The sequence below is a fragment of the Taeniopygia guttata genome, chromosome 2, assembly GCF_048771995.1.
Source record: "Taeniopygia guttata chromosome 2, bTaeGut7.mat, whole genome shotgun sequence".
NCBI classification, from domain to species: Eukaryota; Metazoa; Chordata; class Aves; order Passeriformes; family Estrildidae; genus Taeniopygia; species Taeniopygia guttata.
Window position 1 is genome coordinate 128,388,332 of NC_133026.1, and position 24,889 is coordinate 128,413,220.

Here is a 24,889-nt window from a genome sequence, read left to right on the forward strand (position 1 = left end):
TACTCATCTGCAGGAAGGAAAAACTGTGAAAAAGTAACTCCTTCTGAAACATTTAATTGCAAAGCTCGAGTCCTGCTTCTAGGAATGTGAAAGACTGGAAGGTGAAGGTCTGCATTTGAGCTCCTGTGTGAACAAGTGAACCTTGTTTGGCTCTTAAAGGAACACTTGCTCTCAGGAAAGAGCTGAAGATGCCTGAACACAAACGAATGCATGTGTCTTCCTAAATAGGAAGCTTAGGGAGGACATTTATGATCTCCTTTACTCTGCACTTTTGTTTCCTGTTATTACCACTACATAGCTTGAGGCTGAAGATACTGAACACAGGTATATCCCTGTGCAGGTTCTGGTCAGAAGAGTCTAATTCCAAGACAGGATGGGCTTTAAGGGTAAATGGAAACTGAAAAGGCAAAAAGTAAAACTACAAAGCTCAACTGTTTATGCAGCTGCCAAAAATAACCTTTTCTGTAGCATACAGCAATTTACAAGAGAGCATGTCCTAAATTCTTTGCAATGCATCATTAAGGAATTAGGACATTGCAGAGGAGAACAGTAAGATGTTCTGCTGTCTCAAAAATGAGCTATAAGCTGTGCTGATTTCAGGCTCCCTTGTGCCATCCTTGATCCTGCCCTGGTAAGCCTAAGGAAAAAAAGAAAAGTTCTTCCTTTGCCTTTTTCTTCCCATTTAAAAATAATAATCCCAAGAGCTCATACACATTCACTAAAAACTTCCCAGTATTATATACAATTTTGGAGGCAAGCATCACTTCTGGACCTTTCCTTCTCACTCAGTGAGTCAAATAATTGCAGATTTTTAAGACTCACACTGTTTAAAGTGGTCAATTTATTTTCTTAGAATCAATCTGAATTGAAAGCAACTCTGAATAGGCAAGTTAGCACTAATGACATCGGTATTGTGACCTCTGACACCATCAAACATGGTAAACTTTTAAGTTTTTTTTAAGTTAAGTTTTAAGAGAAAAATCACAATGTTCATTTTTCTGTTGTGTTTGCTGCTAATTCAAGAAGACAGGACTTGAAAAAACACAAGAACAAGGGTGGTGGCTGATGCATTCCAGGCATTACTCTCTTTCACTCTGCCTTCTTCAAAAACAAGCAAGTCTGTACATATATTGCTTTGCTATAAATAAATTCAAATTAACTTCTAAGTCACAGACTGATTTGCAAATCAAAACTGCCTGGTCCTAACAAGGCTCACAATGTCATGAGATCACAATGTCATGATTGTAATAAAAGAGCAGAGAAGCCATCTCTGACCTAAAATAAATCAAATTATGCTTTGCAGAAACATTGTCCTATCCTACTCCCTTACAGAATATCTTTGGCTCCATTAGCAAAGTTAATTCTTGCTTTGCTTTCAGTAAAAAATTACTGCTTCAAGTTGATGGCAGCCTATGGTTTGCAAGTCTTATTTTTAACTCTGATATCAACCCAAACTATGTCTTACAGCAGCAGCTGCTGCTAAAACTACAAGACTAAAAATTGCTACACAGTTGACTTTGGCTGGGCTGGAAAATGTTGCTGTTTGCCTGTCTTTCCAACAAAGATAATATTTTTAGCTGTTTGACTGGCTGAAAAGTAAAGATCCAACCTCTGAGATTCCTGATTGCCCTGCTGCTGACTGGAATATCTGCAAGCAACTTACCTGTATCTTTTCCCCAAATTTTAACTCCTTCACTTCTGCATTATGTGAGCTACCAAAATCAACTACTCATCTCTCATTTAGTATTTCGGCTGAATTAGTACAGCCATTGGTTTCCAGATTCTCTCTAGCATTTGGTGTTTTTGTGAATTATGTTATTCAGCCTGCTACAGCCTCCCCCATGCATCTGCCTTACATGTAATAAATATAAAGCTGTCTTGCAGTCTTCCCCCCACCCTGAGAAAAAAGACAAACCAATAGCAAGCCTACTCCACTGTTTTTTCATCCTGTCGTCAACACCAGTATGAAGAACTAAAATATCTAAAGAGATGGGTCTCTGTTAATTCAAAGCACAGTGGTTTTTCTGCCAGGTGTTCCTTTGAGCAATTCTACAGTACCTCTGCCAATGTCTTTGCCTTCCATATCTTTCAATATTACTGACTTTCCTTTTGTAATAAGAATAGCATCGCCTTCCCACTTCTTGTGCTTTTTCTTTGACGCCTTACACCACACGACACTGAAATATTTCACAAGGCAGTCAGGTGCTTCCTGAGCTGCTTCTTCCTTTGCAGTCCCTGATGTTGGCAAATACAGTGCATCTAAAAGGGAAATAAAATAAAGAAGAATATCTCAGCTTCTCCTATTAAAGTGTACAGTCTTTTCCATTTCAAAAAAATCAAGGACAATCTATACATTTTGTCTTATATAAACAAAGTGGTATATTTCCTGTTCTTATGGTAAGTTTAGATTGAGACAGAACACCACATAAGGACTAATCCTGAAAAAAAAACTAAAAACAAAACAACATTACATTGTTTCAGAAAGTATGTACTTTCAGGGAAATCAGATTACTTGTTGCATTAGTAAGTGACCTAATTTGACATATATACAAGATGATAAGAATGGAAAAAGAATAAAAGGAAAGGCTGAAACAAAAGCAAAAGGGAAATGACCAGAGGAGCAAATGAAAACAGGGTCCTCATGAGATGGTGCTGGGCAATGTTCTGAAGGCAAGGACAGGAACACAGAACTCAGAAAAGGGAACAAAGTAATCCAGGAACCACATCTGGAGCTGAAGTCATCTGTACTAATTAGCAGAATAACCACTGTGGTGAAGATTGTGTTTTAAACTGAATACACTATAAACCATAACTGTAATAATACAAAGTATAATTTCATTTTCTTTCTTTGCACCCTTCAAAAATAACTAATTGTGCAAACCTTGAAACAGGCCATCTCTTGAGTATGCACCAACTCAAACACTGTTACTAGGCTTAGATTGATTTAGATTTGTCAGCAGTTACCCAGTTATAAGTGTCATGGATGTAAATATTAATATGCTATATTTAGGCTAATGAAGAGCGAGCACTTGATTGTAACATCAATTAAGAATAAACACATGCTTTCAAGAGTTAGCAATCTGAGACAAGTAATGGTAGAGAAGCTGCCAGCGTTACCTAAAGGAATATCTGTAGCATTCCTTTTCAGCACATGCACAGCTTCAAAAGGAGAATCAGACTAATTTTCATTAAAATACCCTTGCATGCTGGTTAAAAGCTTAAATAGGTTTGCTCCTTTGATTCCATTTGGGATTCAACACTATACAAATCTGTTAAGAAAAGCGCTTATGCCATAGACTAATGTTCCCAAAATTTGCAAGTGTGCTGGTATTTAAAGGAGAAGCAGCAAGAGGAAATTCTTGCTCACAGTAATAGTCCAACAAAGAAGCAGCTTTACCTCTTCTACATCAAGTCTACATATTCTTAAAACTTCAAAATACTCCTAAGTTACATGCCTAAAATGAGTGCAATTTTCCAGACTAATGTTTACTAAAAAGGTATTATCTAAATGAAAAATGCTGTATTTATCTAGTTGAATTTCCTTTCCAAAACACTCCAGAAGTTGTATTGTCTGTATAGAGCTCCATGCTGACGCAGTGCCTAAAGCAGACAGGATTTTCCATCTGTAGATGTTTCTTCAGTGCATTAGCCAACATCTGTAGTTTCATGCAGCAGATGTGTCCCCATCTCCAAGGAATAACAGAGCAGCCACTGAACACTGGCATTTCACAGCAGGATAAGAATATGGAACAGAGTAGCCCTTTTTGAAATGTAGTGAATTCTTTGTAGATGAATCTTGGTAAATGAACCAGACAGTAACAAAAAAAACTTTTACATGCAGCTCTGTAAAAGAGTTAAAAGGCTCTATTGGATCTTCAGTAATCACAAGTGGTAAGATTTAAAGAAGTGAAAGGGGGGAAGAGAGGAAACCTGTACCTTCCAAAAGATTAATTTTGTTCTATATTGAGCTTCTAATTGTAAATTGATTCAGCAGAAAAATACAAGATGGTTTTGTTTTTGTTATTCAAACTGATTCTCTTAGTTCAATCAACAACTACTTTCCTTATATTAAGATTTTAAACTATTACTACAAGAACTGGAGATTTCACTTCAGAATTTTCTTCTTTTTTCTTGAAGGATGGTCATCCATGAACAAATGACCACCTCTTTGTCTCCTTCATTGACCCCCCACATGAGTTTGGTGACCCCTGAGATCTGTGTTATGGTCATTGCTCTTTTACTCAGGGCATCCTGGATGGTATTATCTGAATCAAGAGTAGCTTAACTTTCAAGTCAATAACAAGTGTTCAAAATTTTCTTATCCCTGCTTCATTTAAAATAATTGGAAAACCAATAATTTAGAAACAAAGCTGGAAATTGATAGACTTTTTTTATAGTAACTTTTGCTGAAAAAGCTTTCCAAAGCAACCTGTCCCCAGTAAGAAGCAACCCGGGCACCAATATTCCATGCAATACTATCATGTTCCTATGGGGAAAATGAAAAATTATAGCCTCTGCAATGTTCAGATTTCTTCCCTAAATTTGTCTTCTGAATTACCATAACTTCTGTTTACAGAAATATGCAATAACAATTTGTTTCTATGATTTATGTTTCATAAATTATCTTCCTTTTACCAATAACTACTGTGTATTTTCAGATAAAAGTGTAAGGTGGGGTTTTTTTAAATTAAACATTTTTATGTAAAAACAATTACATCCTCTCAAAATTATCTTTCACATCATTTCCTTGCACAGAAAACCTAAACCTGTTCACCAACAATGCTGATTAGGTACTTGCATTCAACCTTCTTTTTATCTTATCAGTTTTGTTTGCATTCAGCTTTACACCTATTTAACTTTAAAGATTATTCCAGTGCAATAGCAGAATATTCTAATTCAGTGTCAAGAGCTTTTCAGGAATTGAAATTAGAATGGTATATTATACACAGGAACTAAGTTCAGTGTTTGACATAGGGGTACAGTGAGCAGTGGATTCAACAGAAAAACCCCTTGCTGCTCAGAGACCACAGACAGTATCTGAATTAGAGCTGGATTTGCTGAGACCCTGGAAGACAAACTGCAATTGTACCTTCTGGGCTCTGCTGTTAATCAGTTTGGAGTAAAAATAATAAGTAACAGCAACCATGCATACCCTGTGGTATGAGAAACATCAGGAAATCATGCCCACTCATTTCTTTCCCAAGCAGCCAAAACCCAGCCTGGCAGTGAGGTTTGCTTAATCATGAAGAAACAGTAGCAAGAGGCAGGGCTCTCCTCCCAAAGATGGGCTTGGGAACTTTAAAGACGCGGCTAACAAGGCTTTGAAAAGCTTCCACAAATAAAGCTTTCTCTCTGTGGTTGAGAAAACAAGGGCTTAAGTTTCAAGATATAAACCCACAGCCTCGGTGATATGAGGAAAAGTTTCAGCGGCCTCAGGAAGGTGATGATTTACAGAAATCGGGACTGGATCCAGGAGAGGGGATGGGAGCATTCCAATGGCAAACCAGTTTAACCAGTTTCTGATGAGCAAGATTTCGAGAAAATGCATTGATTAAGTGCGTTCGGTTACTCCCAATGCAGCAAGAAAGCAGCTGCATTATGAAAGACTACCCAAGGTAACTCCAGCGTTCATTTTCAGGACACTGTGGGCTGCCGTGAGGAGTGAGGGGCATACTCCAGTGAGCCAGGCACTGGCACCTTGGCCTGGGTGTGGTTTAATGGATGGCTTAACCCAATCCAACTGCAGGCTGCTGCCAAAGCCCATGAGCTCACCTTTCCTTCCCTCTCCAGCTCTGCTTCTCATCCACCAGCTGCAGGAAAGCCAGCTCAATGAATCCCATCACCAACTACAGCCAATATAGGGAAGGGGCATGTGCAGGTTGGACCAAGGAGACTGGGAGGCTGCCCATCTTTTTGTAGCAGCTACTGTTAGGTTGGGGTGATTTTTAAACCATGGGTCCTATGATACAAATCACCTTCACGCCTGAACTTCCACAGCGTAAGCATGTATGAAACAACAGGCGAGTTTTTGCTCAACTGCTCTGAATCTTCTCAATAAAAAGTATTGTCATAATGCAAAAATTGCAGCTTAGAGAGGACAACTTTGATTAAAGTTGCACTCTATAGCACTAAGGAATTAAGAAATAGAGGGAGGCAAATCAAAAAATCTGAACTGCAGTAAAAGGAGACTGGGGCTTTGAATGAATCACAGCCTAACTCAATGCCAGTGCTCTGCTGTAGCCTCTCCAGTGACTCTGCTCAGGTGCCATCAGTATGCTCCATGGAGCCTGCGCCATCTCTTTCTTCTGAGCAGAGGAACTAACCAAAAAGTTCCTTAATTAATCTGTAACATTTTGAGAACAGATGTTTACATAGCAGTTAAATGTCTAGTTGCCTATGGAAGATCTATATGTCACACACTTCTAAGATATCCCAGGAATATTTAAAGAAATATGAGTCAGATAGCATTATCTTTCACTTGCAAAGCTATTTCAGTCTAATAATAAACTTAATACTATGCGAACATGTAAATATATATCAGGGCACCTCCAAGATGGAAAAAACATGCAGTAACTCTTCCCATGGCACTTCTGTGAGACCTCAGGAGGAGTGCAAACAGCAAGAGTCAAGCTGGCTTGCCCTAAACCTACAGGAATCAATGACAGTTGGGAGTACATTTCAGAGTAATTTGATTACAACCCAGTGCTTTGTTCCTCTCTTTCCAAGACAAAATGTATTTGTAATTCATTTTGCATGTATGAGCATAGATAACAAACTCAGCTAAAGACTGATATTTCAAGCAGGAATATTTTCTTTGGAGAACACATCATTGTTCTAAATGCAAAATGATTTTTAAAGAAAAATGCAAATGATAAAATTTTTAAAATATTTTTAAACTTCTGTTTCAAAGTCTCTTAATAATCTGAAATGCCAATCAAACTAGGCTCTAGATTCCTGACCATGCAATACTATGAGGATTTCCTTCAGTAGATATTACTTTACAAAGCTAATAACTTTGACAGGCCTTCATGAGTTCATAGTACATCTTCTATGCTAGCTGCCTCAGTTTAAGCACATCTATTCACACATTTGCACAATGTTCATAAAAACTGGCAGTGAAAGAAAAATTACTGTTTATAAAAAAAAATCACAGATTAATCCAGTCTTAGCCATAATGAACTCTTAGTTCTTGTAGAAGCTCTACTAACTCAATACTCTGGCAAAGACACGGACCAGCTACAAGGAAAAGCAATTTCGGAGATGAAGCCTGACAAGAAAGGCTATTGCTGGAAAGGAAGGCTGATGTTGAACCAGTTAAAAACTGGCAACTGGGTAAAAGACTCAAAGTCTGAGCTGGAAGCAGAGCATGCAGGCTAGAAACCAGACATGGAGTAAAAGAGTAAGAACAACAGGATATGTTAGGAGGATGGCTGGGGAGAACGACTCAGGCAGAATGGGTTTGGGGTCCAGTATAAGAGCCAAGGACCAGGCAGAGAGTCGGACTTTTCTGAGTAGGAGGTGGTGCAAAAAAAAAAAAAAAAAAAACAAACTTACTGCCTCTCACCTCTGACCCTCAAAATGCAAGATTCACTAGGAAAATGTACAGCTGGAAAACACTGAGGGAAATCACAGGACAATTTCAGAGGAAAAACTGAGAACAGGAACTATTAGGCAATAACAGGGAAAATAGAAGTGGAAAATGACAACAGAAGAAACCAACTAAAGACAACGTGGTATTGCCACATAAAAAATGGCAAGCAGTTGAGCACAGAAGGGCACTGACTGCACAAAGACATGAAGGGCACTCACATAAACACAGCATCCTGGTAAACAGGGCAGACTCAGGTTTGGTAGCTGCTCTACAGGTGAATAGGGCTGCAATGGAAGGTTTAGGTGCAACGTAAGAGATGGAAGAAATTAAGCTCCTGAACTGGATCCATTTCACAGATCATTCCCTGCAAGACAAACTCACATCAATTCTGAGTTTAGGACCAGCAGAAGACTCAGAATCAGACAAATATCATCTAGTGGACAAGTCCACATAGACAAAGCAGGAGCTAGAGCTTGAATCATCATATCACTTTCCCTAAAGTCCTCTCCGTGCCTTCTGCTCTTCAACATGAAAAATTTTTGGTCTTTCAATTTCTTTGCTGTCATCAAACTTGGGCAAAACTCACTGGGCAAACCACTGCATGCCTCGATATTAATACTGTACACTGAATTCAGTGACATCTTAATGCAGTAATTTGATTTATTACTTTAAAGGGGAAAGGTAAGGTTTTCAACCCTGTCTTACATAGATGAAAATATCAAATTATATGGAATAATCTGTTTAGAAATGTTAATTTGCTCCAAAACCCAGAAGATTAACAACCTTGTGGTAAAAAACTATGCTACCCACTTGCCCAACAGCCCTATGACCCATCTTCATCAAGTGAATAGTTCTAAGGTCAATCAAAGTTTGAAGATGTCAAAAATAAGGTGTTCCAGTGACCTGATTAGCCCCACTGTGATCCATGATAAAGTCCTTAGAGAAAGCATGCTGCACTTCACTGCTGTGGGACCTCTTGTTCATTCAGTGCAGAGAACTGAACTGCTGGAAAGCCAGGAAAAGTTGTGGGGAAAAAAGGCTGCCATTGCCTCTGCCATCCCTCCACTGTTTTATTGTAAATTGCAAAAGGTGTGCGATGGACAAGGCTGCAAGGACAGATAGCCCAATCTCATGGTTAGATAAGCTGAATAATGCCTAAAGAACTGGACTTTACTTGCATGTCTTCTGGAGTTTCTCTGTGATGTAAAGAAAGTCATTTAACCTCAACTTTCAGCAATAAACATTTGTCTGAGCGCCTGACTTGTGATTCAGTCTCATTTATATTAATAGTGAACACTCATGGGTGTAACTGGAAGTGGTGCTTGGGAAAGATTAACTGTGCAGTATCCTAAAGCACTGAGACAATGCAGTCCTCCATGATTCAGTCTGCACCATCCATAAAAGTAGGGCCTTTTGGTGCTATTCTCTGCCTCAACTCGCACTTTATCTTCTAGAAAGTGGAGGTTACACCAACTTTTTGTCTCACAAGGATGTTGTGAAACATAATTACATCTCATAGGCACCCAGATACTATCACAATGAGCACCAGAGGAAAAAAAATTAGCTAATTAATTCAAAATAGTTTGAAAAACATGCTGAGAACAAGGTGTAGCTCTATAACTGAACAAAGCAAAGAAAATACTGAATAGTGACTCACTGAGTTGACACAGTCCATTCTGTGAACTGGCAAGGAAGCCTACAGAAATACAATCCTTAATCATGTACCTAATGATGATACCCAAGAGAATGTGGAAACTGGGTTCAGGTTGTGTTATTTGCAATTTTTTGAACACTTGAGTAGTAACCTTTATTTTCAAATAGAAGCCTTCTATATACAGTGACAGAGCTGGTGGATGTACTTAATTCAAACATGTAGGAACAATCCTCTCATCGCCATTTAATAAAACATTTACCTCTTAAGGGTATCAGCTGTAGAGGAGGGAGGATGGAGAGCACAAACTTTCAAAATTACAGCTCCATGGCAGAAAACTATTCTTCCTAAACCTCTCAGCTGTCTAAAAATCCAACCGACTCCAGCTTTCACTGTAAAAATTTAATGAACTAAGCTGAAAGCTTCTGTCAGGTCTACAGAAATAGATGTGCAAGTCCTATTATCAAAGGAAAAAGCAGCATCATTGAGAATTCTGAAAGGCTGCAGGCATCATTTGGTGCAGTGAGCCAGATCAGCTCAGTAAAACATTGGAACCAGTCAAATGCCATCCAAATCGACTGTTTACTATACTTCTTAATGTTGTCATCCACACCGAAAGTTGTTTTGATTAATTTGTCAAGTAAAGGGGTTTTTACTTAAAAAAAAAAAATGCAGAAGTGAGACCCCAAAGCAAAATTTATTCTTGGATTCTGTAAATATTGAATGTTATTGAAATAAATTATAGTTTAAATGTGGTATGAAAATATTCCAAATATTTAAATTACAAAAAAATCCACATTTATATTAAAAAGTAGTTAATAGACTATTACACAATCACAGGCTAATTGTAGCCTTCTCAAAAAGCAGTCATTTTTGGAAGCAGTTTGCAGATATAAAAGTGTTCTTCCTTTTGTGCTTTGTGTTTAAATGTAAATGGTAGGTACTCAGCTAAACCCACATGTGATACTTTGAAAATATGTGGTTTGGCATTCTCTTAAGCATTTCTTATTACTTCTGTCATTTTCTTTTTTAGAAAACTATTAAAGAACTGTTTCCGTACTGTACGAAATCTGTTTCTAAAATGCAAAGACTTAGATCTGTAACAAAAAGCAAGCAGGCAGAAAGGGATTTATTAAGATTACATATCCTTCATATTAACATCTGTTTTAGCGTATACTGGCAGTAAAATCACTTTTAATGTTCTGTTTGTTAATGGCCATCTTTGATTTTCCTGGATTGTAGTAAAGAGTCCTTAAAATACGAGTAATCAATAAAACTTATGCCCACTGTCACAAGCATGAAACACAACATATTCCTGTCCTAAATTATTTAAACAGGACTGTTTAAAATTTATGACATTATCCTGGGAAGAGGCACACAAAGGATGAGTCATATTTTTTAGAATTTTCATGTGTTATGCAGCAATGATTACTTGCAGAGTGGCTGATGAAATATTTGGAAAGGGGAAAAGTAATCTTTCCAAATCAAGTTACATAACTTTGATTTACATAAATGTAATCCATTCAGTAGTCCAAGAAGAAAAGTAATATTTATGTTCCAAACACAGAAACATAGAGCTTTAGTTGTAATTCTTACTAGGAAAGCAAAATAGAGCTGGGAAAATGAAGGAGGGAACAAAAGAAATTCATCATTGTAGAGATACGAGGTGTTTACTTTGTTGACTCTGGATGTAAGAAAACTGAATAAACTTAAATTGCATAGAAATTCCAATGCAAATTAATAAGATTATTCCATGCAGGAAGCCTTAAATTCATGATGCCTTTAGCAGACCCTAGTTTATGTCAACCCTGCCTATTTTTGGTCCTGAGCTGACCACTTATATAAGGAAACGCTAGAAGACATGGAGATGTGGCAGCTTTCCATCAGCAGCCCAGCTCTACTTGCTATTCCCAAAGGACTGCTTTGACCCTTGGTGCCATTGGAAAGCCTCTGCAGCACGTGCAGCTCTTCTTACCAACTGCTCCTGTGTGTATCTCGTTGGGTATATGTATGCCTACAAATGTAAGTGCATGGGCAAACTCATGAGAGAAGGATGAGATTTAGAAAAAGATCAAATTTATCTCTATTTCCTTTGAAAACAAGCTTTAGAGATGCCCACTAGATCTTCAGAGCTAAAGTATCTGAAACTCTCCAAGTAGACTTAAGTTCTGCACTGCTGAAAAACATCTTTAGTGCCATCTCAGATGTTCATTTAGGCATTGTGTATTATCAAAACTCAAGTACAGCAAATTAGCACATACAGTTACATAACAAAAACTATTCCGAAATGAACAGATTTTATCTAGCAGAAATATTATAACAAACAGCAAAGACGAAATTCCCTAAACGAACTTAGCCCAGTCTTTTTCTGCACACACACTGCAGCACTCTGAATCGCAGGGTTACAACCCATATTTTCCAGGCTATTGCTGGTCTTTTTGGAAAAGAGCTGGGCCATTACCCATCCACCTGGACAGTCCAACAGCTCTGAAATCCTTATTGCCCCAAAAGAAGGGCACGTGTGCTTGAGATCCTTGTTGTCACCTGTAACCTTCTGGAACTAAACAAAGTGGCTTCCTCACTGAGGTGTCTGTCCCATTATTGGCAAAACTACAGACACATTTTCTTGCTTTTATTCAATGTGTTCACAGCTGAGAACTCCCTGATCCACCCTCAGGAGCACAATGTGCTCAGACTGGACAGGCTTTCCTAAGACACAGTTATTATGGACAACATCCAAAGTGTAACAAACTTGTTCTGAAAACTACCGCCTTCTGCGTTTGTTAATGACTTACAAATTAAGACAAACTTTAGTGAGGTTTTACAGTAATGGCCAAAGACCAGCTTGATGCCAAGCTTCAAGTACTTTTTCAAAAGCACAGGGAAACTGGAACACTACAAAGGAAATACGATAAAAATCCAATATATGCTAAACAGAGTATTCTCCCTGCAATTTGTTTCACCGGAAAAAGATGAGTCATCAACAAACACATATATAGAATACACACTCTAGCCTGAAAGGAGGTAACAGCATAAAGTAGCTTGGCCAAATTGACAGTTAACTACTAAGGTCATTTTGTCAAGTACAACCTACTGCCAAAGCCTCCTCACAGTGCAAAGCAATGCAAACTTCACTTGGGTGACACCTGCAGAGCTTACAAGTCAATTTTGTTTGGGGTGGCTTACAGCACAGCCTGAAACAAATGCCATATTACAATGGAGACCATGGCAATGGCACTATAACATACTGCTTTTAATCCTGTATCTCTATTACATACCACACATAAAAGCTTTCACTTTACATAATGGTATTCTTAATAGTATCAACAAGTAGCCTATGTAAAATTTATCTGCAAACTGCTGCTGAGCTATGATAAATTACTTCTTTCACATGACATATTCAGTGATTAATAACAAATACAACACGACACTACTGCAAGTTTTTATCTGATGCAATGCAGGATAAACAATATTGTAGCAACTAACCACAGGCAGTCCAACATCCCTTCTCCCTATCCCCAAACTAGATAAACACTTTGTCTAACTGCTTCTGTTAAGTGAAAGCTAAAAAAGATTTTAAAATCATTTATAAGCTGGTTTACTTATTTCAAGCATGTAGAAAGTTCCAAACTTTGAAAATGCATTTATTTTGAGAAATTATTAGTAATATAGACAAGGCTCTTACAACAACATACAAAGCAAGCATATGTCGACACACAGACTACTGTAAACAAAATGACAGCCCTAACCAAACTGGGCCCAGAAGTCAACCAAATCTGGTGGGGCAATGTAAGCCAGTGGAATTGTTTTTTCATTATATTTATGTCAAATTATGCTAATTATTGTGCCTAACTATAAATGAAAATCAAGAGCCAAAAGGGAATCACCAGGAAACAATGACTTCTTTAAAAAAAAAAATTTCACGCGTAAAATAAAAAAAAAAAAAAATCAGTAGCATTTTCCAAATCTGCTGTTTAAAGAGCAAATAGAAATCATAAATTATGTGGAGTAACTGCTGATTAAGTATTCAATTAAAATTATATTATATTCTTCTTGTGTGATTAATACAGAGTCAAACAAGGTGTTATACTGAAGAGATATTTGGATGCATCAACAAATCATTCTGTGTAGTCACTAGGATAAAACAGTGTGAAAATCCCATAGCATGGAAGAAAGGCAGGGACAGTGGGGAATGCCAGTGCCTACAGATGGCTGAGCTTTCCTTGGGTTCTCTGACCCTCATCCACTTCCCCACATACACAAATCAAATGCAAGGTTTTCAACTATGTTACCACTGGACAACTGTCAGTTTTACAAGAAAGAATCCATATTTTGTTAGTTAGCATTCAATGAACTTTAGGAAACTCTATATTTAGTATGGAGAAAAACTTCACCCAGACAAACTGGATGCCATTTAAGAGCAAGCATCACTACACACAGGTTGACACCAAAGTGAATACTTTTAGTTTTTGCAGAGATAAAAAACAGAAACAGAGGTCTGAATGACTGAAACTTAGTCTGGTATTATACAGACAGCTAACAGACATTACTTTAACTACTGTAAACAGCACTTCTTTTTTTTTACTCTAAGACACAGGCAGTAAGATTTCTCACATTATTAAAGACCTGGATATTGAAAACAGACTAATTACCTTACTTGTTAGGAATACACACTGAGAAGCTATATTTAATGCATTTTAATGCTAAAAGTGTTCTTTTTAGAGGTCTCTTTTTACTTTCATAAGCAAACTGGAAAAGTTATCAACATCTTAGGAAAACAACATTTTATCATCTTCTTGAGAAACCATTTTATTATTTTACTGAAGTTAAAATTGACATGGAAGCATCCTAAAGCACTTTAAAAAAAGACATAGGAAATTTTAAAAGACAGCTTAGCCAGGCAGCTTGGGTAGCACAATCTTGTTTCTTCCTCCCACTCAGAAACAACTATCATTTAATTATAAGGAACTTAATGGCTTTGACTACTGGAAATCCAGTGAGCAAAGGTTTGCTGAAAGATGACTGTATTGCAAGTATTTTCAATGTAAAGGGGGAAAAAAATCCCAAGTCAGAAACTGTGTAGAAGTATAAATGAAAGAAACAAATTTAAGCTAGTTAAGTGGAAAATATTAGAAAACAGGAGTATGACAAGTACAATTAGCTACAAGCAATCTCTCCTAGTCTTGGAGTGTTCTCTCCTACCATTTTTACCTGTTAAGAATTCTCATCTAAGGCAAGCAATCCACAGAAATCAAAGGCTTACAGGGGGAAGCAGGAACAAAAAAACCCAAAATAATTAGGTAGCAGTGATGACATTATAGACTGATTGCTAGCCAGTGACTTGGATAGATGACATTACACAAGATGCTATCATAATTAACACAAAGTTATCATAGGTACAATATTTTATTCTAATCCTAAACATAAATTCATTAGATGGTTAGCATTAAGTTACTCCTTCAGCCTGTTTATTGCAGTTATCTTAGTAGAAGGACATGAACATATGGTAGAAATTCATCCTTGCCTAAAACTACTCTACTTGTACTCTGTACATTATAAACATGCAGAGAGGGAATGGCACTGCCAGATGTAGCAAAAGGAGTAAGAGGATAAGAATGAGGGTGAAGGAGGGAAGGGCTTCCTACCATCCCTTTCACATATGCTAGCACAGTATCATTTGCTGGAACAGTTAAAATTCATAGCACTTCATGGTCCAGAATGACCAGCAACAGCTGTGGTGCATGTACCCAACATTAGGAATACATGGAAAAAAATCAGGAACAGGCACAGAGAAGTGAGAAGTCTGACTCAGAAAGATAACCTGATACAGCAAAGCAGATGTGGAGTGAGAAAGAAATGCAAATCCATCAACATAGAGAGGTCAGCACCACACTGAACTGAGAGAGCAATATAATGGCACTGAAGGAGGAAACACTTCTTTAGTGAAAGGAAATAATCATCTTACCAGTAAAGAAAGGAGCGAGCTCCATGGGCACTCAAGAGATACCTCTCCCTTTCCCAAGCTCCCCAAAAGTCAAAAGAAACAAAACTGAGAACACAGCAAATGAGAAGCATGAGATCTCTAACTAGAGGTGCTGCTTGCAGATAAGAACAAAAGTCTTCCACCAACAAATGACACAAAGTCAGAACAATGAAACATGGAAGAAGACCCGCTATAAGGGGACAGGGCATTTTATTTCTTGACTCATTTGCATCCTTCCCCTTCCAACATCAAGAATACGAGGGAGAATTTGCTCTAAGCAGAGTCCTATTTTAGCAACTACTTTGCCTGCCAGTTGAGAAAAGACTATAAGCTTTCCCAGACTGAAAACTCCTCTAGTTCTAGTCTTCGAAATAAAAATACCATGCTAGCAGAAACCCTGGAAGTCATATAGCATCAAAAGAAAACATCCTAAAGTCTCCAGAGCATTTTGGTGGCCAGTGTTAACAGTACCTATAATTCAAAACCACTCCAAGACTATGAGCCGTATGGGAATTATTTTATGAACTGTTAAAAACTTGTTCGTTTGCATAATACATAAGAACAGAAACTAGAAATTAATTCCTTACCACTAGAAACCAGAATTCTGATCTTCAACTGAAAGGATAAGATCATACATTTTCAAATTACGATACAAGGGCAGATAATTTAGTGCTGTTTCCCATTTCTGAGAAGCAGAACAAATAAAATCTGTATTTATTTATTAAAGCCATAATTTTGATTCTTGTAAACTCAAAGAAGTGAGTACCTCCTTGAAGCATTTCCAGCTACACAAAAACAGATCATTGTCCTTGAACTAAGAAACACAGCAGAAAGCCAAGGACTGTACTGGAACAAAGGCCACTTATCCAGGCACCATCATTTTCAGTACACACAAAAATTCCCAGAACACTTACAGTACTCTCTTCTCAAGAAAACAAAGTATTGAGGAACTCCAGATTGTCAACACCTGTTTTCACTGTTCTATAGTTTTCCTCAGTTTGCAAATAAAATAATTGCTTCCCTTTACTCTTCCTACCTGAAACTTGTTAAAGTTATCCTGGGCAGTAACAGTCAAGATTATTATACCACAAAATTTAACGACAATTCTTTAAGCTCCATTAGCTTCTCAACTACACTTACATGCTTCCAGTCTTCAGCTTTCAGTAAGTACCGACTCCTGTGGTACCTGATTTACTCAGAAGACCAACAAATAGGTGTGAGGCTTACCTCATTGAGAGTCTGCTGATGCAGACCAGTGCCCCATGCTTGCATGCAGAGGTTTGTGGGAGTGGAGAAAGAAGCAAATTAGGGAAAACAGTGATGATAGGAGTGAGGAAAAAATAATCTCCTTCCAATTGCTTTTGTTCGTTCTGTTGTTGAGGTCCTCTGAGATGGGAGGCACCAGAGGAATTACATTTCCTTTGTTCTTTTTCCTTGATGCTGTCCTTCATTTCCTTTTCTTGATGTAAAGGTTAAAGGAAGGGGAAAGCATTGTTACAGGGAATAAGGAGTCAGAGGTCTAAGGCAGTTGTGGATCCATTCACAACAGGCAGAAGACTATGAATTATGAAGAAATTAATCATCTGGGACTGATATTTTCAATGTATTTTTCTTCCAGTTATGAACATTGATCATAACTACAGAGGAAAGAAAGAGCTCCTACCAGGACAGACAAGAGAATCAATTTTCTTTTCATCTGGGGCTTTTTATTTGAAACTAATTGAAAGATTGGAGCAACAGGATCTATAAAATGGACCCAGAATAACACAATCTTGTGTTGATTTCAAGTCACATGTTACTTACATACATAAACTATTATATTTCAGTAGCTTATAGTCATAGTGATATTGATCAAAGGCACCTGCAACTGTCTTGGTTGCACATGCACTGCAGTAATTATGCATGCAAATGAGCAAAGTAGATATTTAGGTGGTTGATCACCAGTATAATTACTATAACTGAATACACAATCATGGTAACTGTACACACAAATTACACATGCATGCAGTTTTAAAAACCAAGTGTTGCATTCATTGTCTCTATTTTAATAACATCCTGTGGAAATACGTCTCCATTGGAAACAATTAAAAAGTATTAACTTTTAAAAAGATGTACATTTATTCAACTGTCTACTGAACATTAAAAAAATATAACAATCCAGTAATTCTGTTTTCCAAGCTGATATATCAGCAAAATGTCACTACTGTCATAAAATTTACCAACTTGAAAAGAATAAAACATTTAAACATGGCCTCTTACTTCTCCTTCTTATATGCATTTATTTACCTGCAACTTCATTAAGATATTAAAGGTGATTATTTGAAAAAATAACGCCTATGACCAAAATTTTTAACAAGAACTGAATTAAATTTCCATTAGCTCATCACAATTTTAAAGTTAGAAGAGTTGGTGCATTCAAACCCATACAAGGTATTTTTCTAAAGTACTTAAACAACATATGCTGTCATGTCTCAAGCCCAGATTTTGATCCATCCATATTAACATAAAAAACAATTTTGCATTTATTATTATTTCAAAGAATATGACAGAAGTAATAAAATATTTAGATTTAGCAATATTTAGATATTGCTGAATTCTGGCAGATCACGGCGTAGTCGTATTGCCTTCAGCTTCTCTACTTTGATTTTTGTTCGCAACAGTTCCTCTTCCAGTTGCTGCTTTCTTTTCAAACCATCCCTTTTTTCTTGGACATAAAGACCAATTTTTCTTTGGTTTTCTAATATTATTTGATGCTCCTCTTTCAGCATTTGTAACATCTGGGGGTCATAACCACACACTGGTCTAAAGCGTTCTCCAACCTCAAGCCTAAAAAACTCATCTCTTCTTGGTACAGGGGAAGGAGACATCATCACTCTCATATCAACTGAAGACACTGATGTTGAAGGAGACCTTTCCATAATATGCACCAGCTGGTGTTCTTCCTCTTGTTCTAAGTTCTCATTCTGCTGTGAGTCTATAATCAGAGAAGGAGGAGGTTTGACATCCTCTTCCGACTGCAAGTCCATCATGACTGTCGCAGGATGGTGATCCAACATTGCCTGTGGTGAACTGGTGCCAGCAATTGTTTCTTTATCGATACTAGCACTAGAACACACAAAATCATATTTAAACAATCCATTAAAAACTATTTCAAAAGGCACAGCTGTAAGTAACCAAAGCTTCATTCGACTACTGCCATCTATGCCCGGGATTCTATTTCATTACCTGAACACCACTTGTGTCCCTCTTTCTTACCACACAAAGCCCTGTCTTACTCAGATTTTATGGTTCTAAAGGCAGTACAGAAAATAGAGAACTTGTCTGGTAGGCCCCTCTGACACTGAAGAAGGAAGAAGGGCTATTAATATCAAATGAAAACAAAAATAAAAAGGCAGCACCAAGTCATGCAAGTAATAGAAGAAAACATTTGTATAATCTAAAAGGTGATTTTAAAAGGACATTAATTCAGATGGAGTGGACCATGGCACAAACATTTCCATCTCCCAAACTTATTTGTCTCCCCCGTTTTAATGTGCTCCCTGTTTCCGATGCATGCACCCAAGTATTTGGGGTTTTTTCCCAACATAAAATAATCACTAAATAAAATTATACAAAATGCCTTGAGAAAAGAAACCAGAGCCTAAAAGACAACCCTTGCCAGCAGATTTGGGAACCAAGCTAATCCTGGCTCCTTCTTTTTGAATCATCCATCTTAGTATTTCTTCTGAAGCTTCAAGACACAGAAATGTTTCCATTAAGAACAGCCTATAGCTCTGTGCATTTCTTTTTTAAAGAACAACACCCACTTGACTCATCTGTCTTTGTGTAAATCCCTGAGTCAGCAGCATCTCAAATCATGATTTGGCATTGCACTGGCTTTGATGATGATAATGGCTCAAGCTGTTCCTGACACTTGTCTACCATCAGTTGTGTTTGAAACCCTACACTTCTGCACATCACTCCTTTATTCAGGTAATGTTTTTTTAAGCCAGACCAGCTTCTTGATCTATTACTGTACAGATCTACAAAGAATGCTTGCAGCATGACTGGGATGGCAGTATAGAGTTACATGGGAACACAAATATATTAACTTGGGATTGACAGCCAAGTCAGTGCACTCTCTCATGGCCAGGACTGTCTAAAACAGAGGCCATAACTGGTGGTTGCAGACTCAAGACATTTCTGAACCCCTCAAAAACTGCTGCTAGCAGTTAAAGGCAGCAAGTGGATCCATGATTAACATAATGTTCACTTTCCAATCCTGGAGGATCTGAGTCACTGTCTTAAATCTGAGGGTGAGCAGTAGAGTTTTTCTACACCTTAAAATGTCTTCAGAGCCCTACAAGTCACACACTGAGAAACTATCTGATTATTAAAACACCATCCTGATTCAAAAGAGATGTAGGTTCAAATTCCCAGAAGCAAAGAAGAAATGTAATTTATACATCCTGTTCTCACATAAATCCACTACCTCCTTAATGAAAAGGTAGCATGATCATAACTTCTGTTTCTCCCATGGTCTTCAAAACTCTGTGCTTAAAAGAAACAAACAATCATAGTTGCAATTTCTGAAAGACCCTGACCTAGCTTGCCATCCATTAACATGAAAATGCATTTTCTATAATAAAAGCATGAAAGCTTCTCAATACTCAGTTACAAAAAGGCCCATGAGGGTCAGAGCAATGTATTTTCCAAAAATAAAGCCTGTCAACCACACAAACTATTTAAACTTAAGATTCTTTAAAAACCACTGTCCATCTGAAGCAGGAATTGAAAACTGACCTTTCATTAATCCCCTGAAGAAAAAAAAACAAGATAATCTTAATTTTATTGACTGTTACCTGAGCTGACTACAGAGTATCAATTATATCACCTTACTCCCTTCTACCTCATGCCACAAAGCTTCACTTTTTCCTACATGCTTCTTCCTCACATTGTTTTAGTCCTCTCATCATCGGAAGCATTATCCTGCACACAAATTTTCGCTTGTTTTCCCCTGTGCTGAGTGTAATTCTGGGTTTTCCCCCTCTTCACAACCATAGCTTCTAATAAAGCTTCTCCCCTTCTTATTTGCTGGCTCCTGGCCAGCTTCTAGCCTGAGAAAAGTGGAAACAACCAGCAGGAGAAGCAGGTCATTCTGACAAAAGGAAATTGACAGAGAGCAGAAAGAGAAAGTAAGAGAGGGTAAATAGAAGGAAAAAAAGGTGAGATTTTGTGTAGCGTGGACTAAAGCCTCTAAACAGTGAAAAACAAATCCAGCTCTTAATAGTGTAATCCACACAGAACTAGAAAAATTACCAAATCTTCAGATAACTCTGATGAGGCTTTTTTTTTTCCCTTAGTCAGCCTCTTAAGTGGAAAACAATTAGACAGCAAAGAGAGAAAGAAGGAATTGAGAAACAAAAGAGCTGCCTGTATGGTGGTTACTAATGTTGTTTCTGACAACTTGACTGAAAGAAAGACAAACAACAGTTACCACAATTGGGGCATGGTGTTTATAACCCTGCAGGCACCCATGATTCACCAGGTTTCATTTAATCACAGCGAGGTAGAAATTCCTTAAAGGTGCGATTAAGAATTTGGGCTCGTTATAAGTCATATTTCCCTCCTCCAAAACCTAAGTCATATCCTGGTGAGTTAAAACCCAACACCAGGTTTATAAAATTAAGAATAAAATGCAACTTAGAAAACTATCAAATAATTATGTATTTGGGCAAGCAAAAAAATAATCTTGTAAATTATGTTCTTTTCCTTCAGCCCACAGTGTAGTGGCTGTTCCTAGGAACAACCATTTTGGGTAAGCAGTAATCAAGTCAGTGTTCCCAGACCCATAAAAAACTGCAAAAATTGTCTAAATTACAGGAGACAAACTATGGAGATCATTAGCTCTTAATCATTCACTAAAAGCGTCAGTGCTTTTTATAAACCGATCTACAAACTAAAGTTCTCACACTATGGTTTTTTCCCCCTCCTTACAAAAGTTGGTAGTCAAGACACTGCAACCTTTATTAGCACAATTAAAAGCCTCATTTTGTTCCAGAGAATTCTTTGGAATGGTTCCTCCAGGGGCATTCATGAGGAGCAGCAGCACAGTCCAGTTGCTTTAGACTTCTTTACGCAAAGGACCCACAACAGAATATTTTTAGAGCATCTGTCATGTTGGGATTTAGACAATTGTTACTATTCAGTTCAACCAGTGGCACCATGAATCCAATACAGCGAGTGTGCGCATGCCAGCTTTTCTTAGAGTGTTACGCTGCTGCACTCACTATCAGCATATCTGATTAAAATACGGAAAGTTTGTTTCCCATTAATCTGCTTGGGAAAATAAGAAAAATCAGAGCTTTCTCAAGGTTGCTGGGGAGTTATTTGACTTCCATCCCCCACTCCCTAGCTTAGTTTTTGTATCTGGAGGAACCAAAATCCGACCCAGGCATTTTTTGATCCCTCAAGGACCAATACAGAACCAGCAGAGTGTTGCAAGTCAGATATGAGGGGCATTAGCCAGCTGTGGGAGAAAGCCTGCACAGTGCCTGCCTGTATTATGTCTGGCTCAAATCTAGACAGTGTGTCTCACTTTACTGAGCAGTAAAAAAAAGAAACCTTGCAAAAAAAAAACCCCCAAAAAAAAAAAAACTTCTAGTGCTGTACCTCTCAGTTTCTCCCTGTATTTAAACTACCTCACATACGACACAGAACTGCCTGGAGTTTAGACTGCAATTAGCTTTGCTCCAGCTTCAGGGAACCATCATCAGTACAAGAAAAGTATCATTTAAAAAAACATTTGCACTCACAAAGGCATTGCAGTATGGAGAATCAATTTTTTTTTCTTTAAAGGGTTGGAATTAGCTAAAACATAACATGCAAACACCAAAGTAAATGAGAGAAAAAAATGTGAAAAATGTTTTTCAGCTCTGTGAACTAACTTTATTTAAAATCTTATATAAATTGGTAATAGTTCCATATGTTGCAAAATGACTGCAGTATTACCTTAAATGGAGGAGAATAGCCATCACTTTGCCAGTGTTTGAATAATCTGCCTATTAAAAGGTAGGGGAGGGGTAGAGGTTGGAGCTACTATTTCTCTTTGATTCTCTCTTAACCCTCACTTTCCAGAGTATGACAAAGACTCTGAAACAAGCTTTGAAAGAGCTGAAAAAAATGAATGCAATGCTAAGTCAACATAAAGCTTCTCATAAAACAACAGCAGTATTATTTTTTTCATTGTTTCCCATTTGGGAATTTTCTCTGAGAAACACTTCCTTTAGGTGCCTGAGCACAAGCAAAAGCATTACAAAGTAGATAGGAGGCGCCATAATTTTCATTCAGTAACAAAATAAAAAGAATTGTCTCACCTTTGAACACCGCTCCTGTCTCTTAAACACACATTGGAAATCTGTGGAATCATTTCCACAACTTTCTTGGTTGGCTCGGAAATGCTGCTTTTACAATCTGAGTGAGTCTCCTTTTGCTGCAATAGCTCCTGTTTGGCATATTCTTTGAGCCTCTTGTACAGCGTGCGCAGGCCCTGTGCAGTACGAGGAGGGCGATCTACTCCGATGGCATTGTAGTTATCAGCTATAATATCCCAGCATCTGTTTTTTTCCACTATTACAGAATGCTTATTGGTATGTTCCTCGAGAATTTTAACATATGGCTTCACGAGTTTTAGCAAATCGAGCTTTTCAGATAAGGTAAAATTAGAAGATCTGGCCTTCCCAACCATTGTTATCTTTGAATTAAGGAAGCCGTTCCTGGAGCCACCATGCAGTCCCTAGCTCTGCTCAGCTCTTTTTCACAAACAGAAAAAGATCAGGCTTAACTAGGCTAGTCTCATTTAGGCCCACGCCTACAAGGGAGGGTTTATTAAAATTCCTTCAGCTTAAGCTGACGCAGGTTCAGGAAATCTGCTTAAGCCAAGCCTGACCTACATAAGGCTTCAGACTGAAGAAGGCGAGAAGAAACAAGCAAAATACACTTTTGTATGAAGAGACCAGACATATGCAGGATTTAAAAACATAAAGGTTTAAAGATTAGCACATTACCCAGCTAAAAATTACCTAATTTAGCTGGAGTAACAAGCTCTGACACATCTCCCAGCTCCCTCACACAATCTCAAACTGAAACCGTGCTGGAGATGATTTTACGTGTAACGACGTCCCCCCCAGAAAAGCAACAATTGCTTTGTGCGAGGCAGGGCGCGTTGCGGGGAGCGGGAGGCGGCGGCGCGTGTGGAGAGAGCCCCGGCAGAGCCCCCGGCGCCATTTGCATAGAGCTGGTCCTGCTGTCAGTCACTGCGGGGCGGCATCTCCCCCAGCCGGCTGGTTACGCTCGGGCCTCGCCGCAAAGCTCGGCTTCTCCGCACTTGGCAGCCGGCGACAGCCAGCGGCACGGGGGCTTCTTAAAGAGCCCGCTGCGCTCCCCGGCCGAGCTCCGGCGCCGGAGGAGCGGCACGGTCGCCTCGGTGCGAGCGGGCCCCGAGCGCGGCCGTGCCGGCCCCGAGGCGGCTCCCGGGCGAGCCCCGGCTTCGCCCCTCGGCCGGGGCTGCGGGGAGGCCCCGCGAGGGCTGAGGCCGCCCGCAGTCGTGAGAGATTGCCGAGCGCGTTACAGCGGGTGGATACTGGGGGTTTCACAGTATCCACCAGCAAACAAATGACTTTTATTGTATTTATCCAGGCGCTTTTTCAGGATAAAGAAAAAAATCTGATTTTTATTAACAAGATGTGCCTCCATTTCTAATGTTTGCTCAACAACGTATCACCTTAAAGCAAGCCTTCACATAAAAACGCATGCCAGGCTTTAAATTTCTGTGGTCTAAACAAAACCAAAAACTGGAAAAAGAGAAAACCCAATAGATAGCAGGAAAGGTGTTCTCAAGTACAAAAAGCAAAAACTAAGTTTGAAAAATGACGTATTTCACTGAAAGGGTCCGGAGGGTGGAAACAAACACCACTTGAGATAGTGGCAGCAGCTTCCTAAGCTTAACGTGTCCAGCCTTGAAAACAAGGGAGCCTAGAAGCGGGGCGGGGGGGAAGAAAGAGAAATAATTATAGCTTGAAATATCCTAAGGCTATAAAGATCTAGGTATAAACTTGTTTGCTCTAAGGGGAAAAAAAACGCAAAACAGGCAAGAGCCGCATTCAAAACAAGAAATTCACACTAAACAAAGGGAGACTTTCAACTGCTAAAAATCAATTAGCATTTAAAATAACAAGCACTTCTGGAACTAAGACTTGGCTTGTCAGTACCACCTAACAAAATTGTGACCAGTCCACTTTGCTGGCATTGCTTTCAAGCCAAGATTAAATAGAGCATGTTATAGTCTGAAGCCTATTACACTTAAATTTGAGAAACAAAATACTCCTGTGGTTAGAAGCACTGTATGAAAACCATTACTTATAAACACCTAATCCTTTCCTACTTCCCCTCACTTTGCACTTTACTAATATTAAGAATATAAAGCTGGTGGTTAGAGTTTTGGGTTTTCTAATTTGTGTTCTTAATTGTTCTTTAGTAACTGAACAAAACTTGGATGTGCTTCACATGGTTTAGACTCTGGTAGTATCAGCACTGAGGAGTCACAGGTGAGCCTATAATTGTGCAGTGCCTACCCAGACTCTTGACTTTTTGGAGACAAAAATAAGTGAGTGATTAAAGGCTCCTC

General features: G+C 38.4%; 2 protein-coding genes across 4 annotated transcripts in view; both read right to left on the reverse strand.

Moving 5' to 3' along the window:
* The window catches only part of RAD54B (RAD54 homolog B), a 61,766-nt gene that overhangs the window by 21,097 nt on the left and 15,780 nt on the right, over positions 1-24,889 (reverse strand). For all 3 annotated transcript variants that reach the window (XM_002200027.7, XM_072924827.1, XM_072924828.1), the window contains exon 4: positions 2,059-2,259. In XM_002200027.7, coding sequence (XP_002200063.5) covers positions 2,059-2,259 — 201 coding nt within the window. The remainder of the gene's footprint in view (positions 1-2,058; positions 2,260-24,889) is intronic.
* On the reverse strand, positions 16,910-23,583 carry FSBP (fibrinogen silencer binding protein). The gene is made up of 2 exons (XM_002200028.7): positions 22,581-23,583; positions 16,910-18,330 (listed from the first exon to the last, which is right to left on the reverse strand). The coding sequence occupies exons 1-2, from the start codon at positions 22,949-22,951 to the stop codon at positions 17,805-17,807; spliced, it is 897 nt and encodes a 298-aa protein (XP_002200064.1). The 5' UTR covers positions 22,952-23,583; the 3' UTR covers positions 16,910-17,804.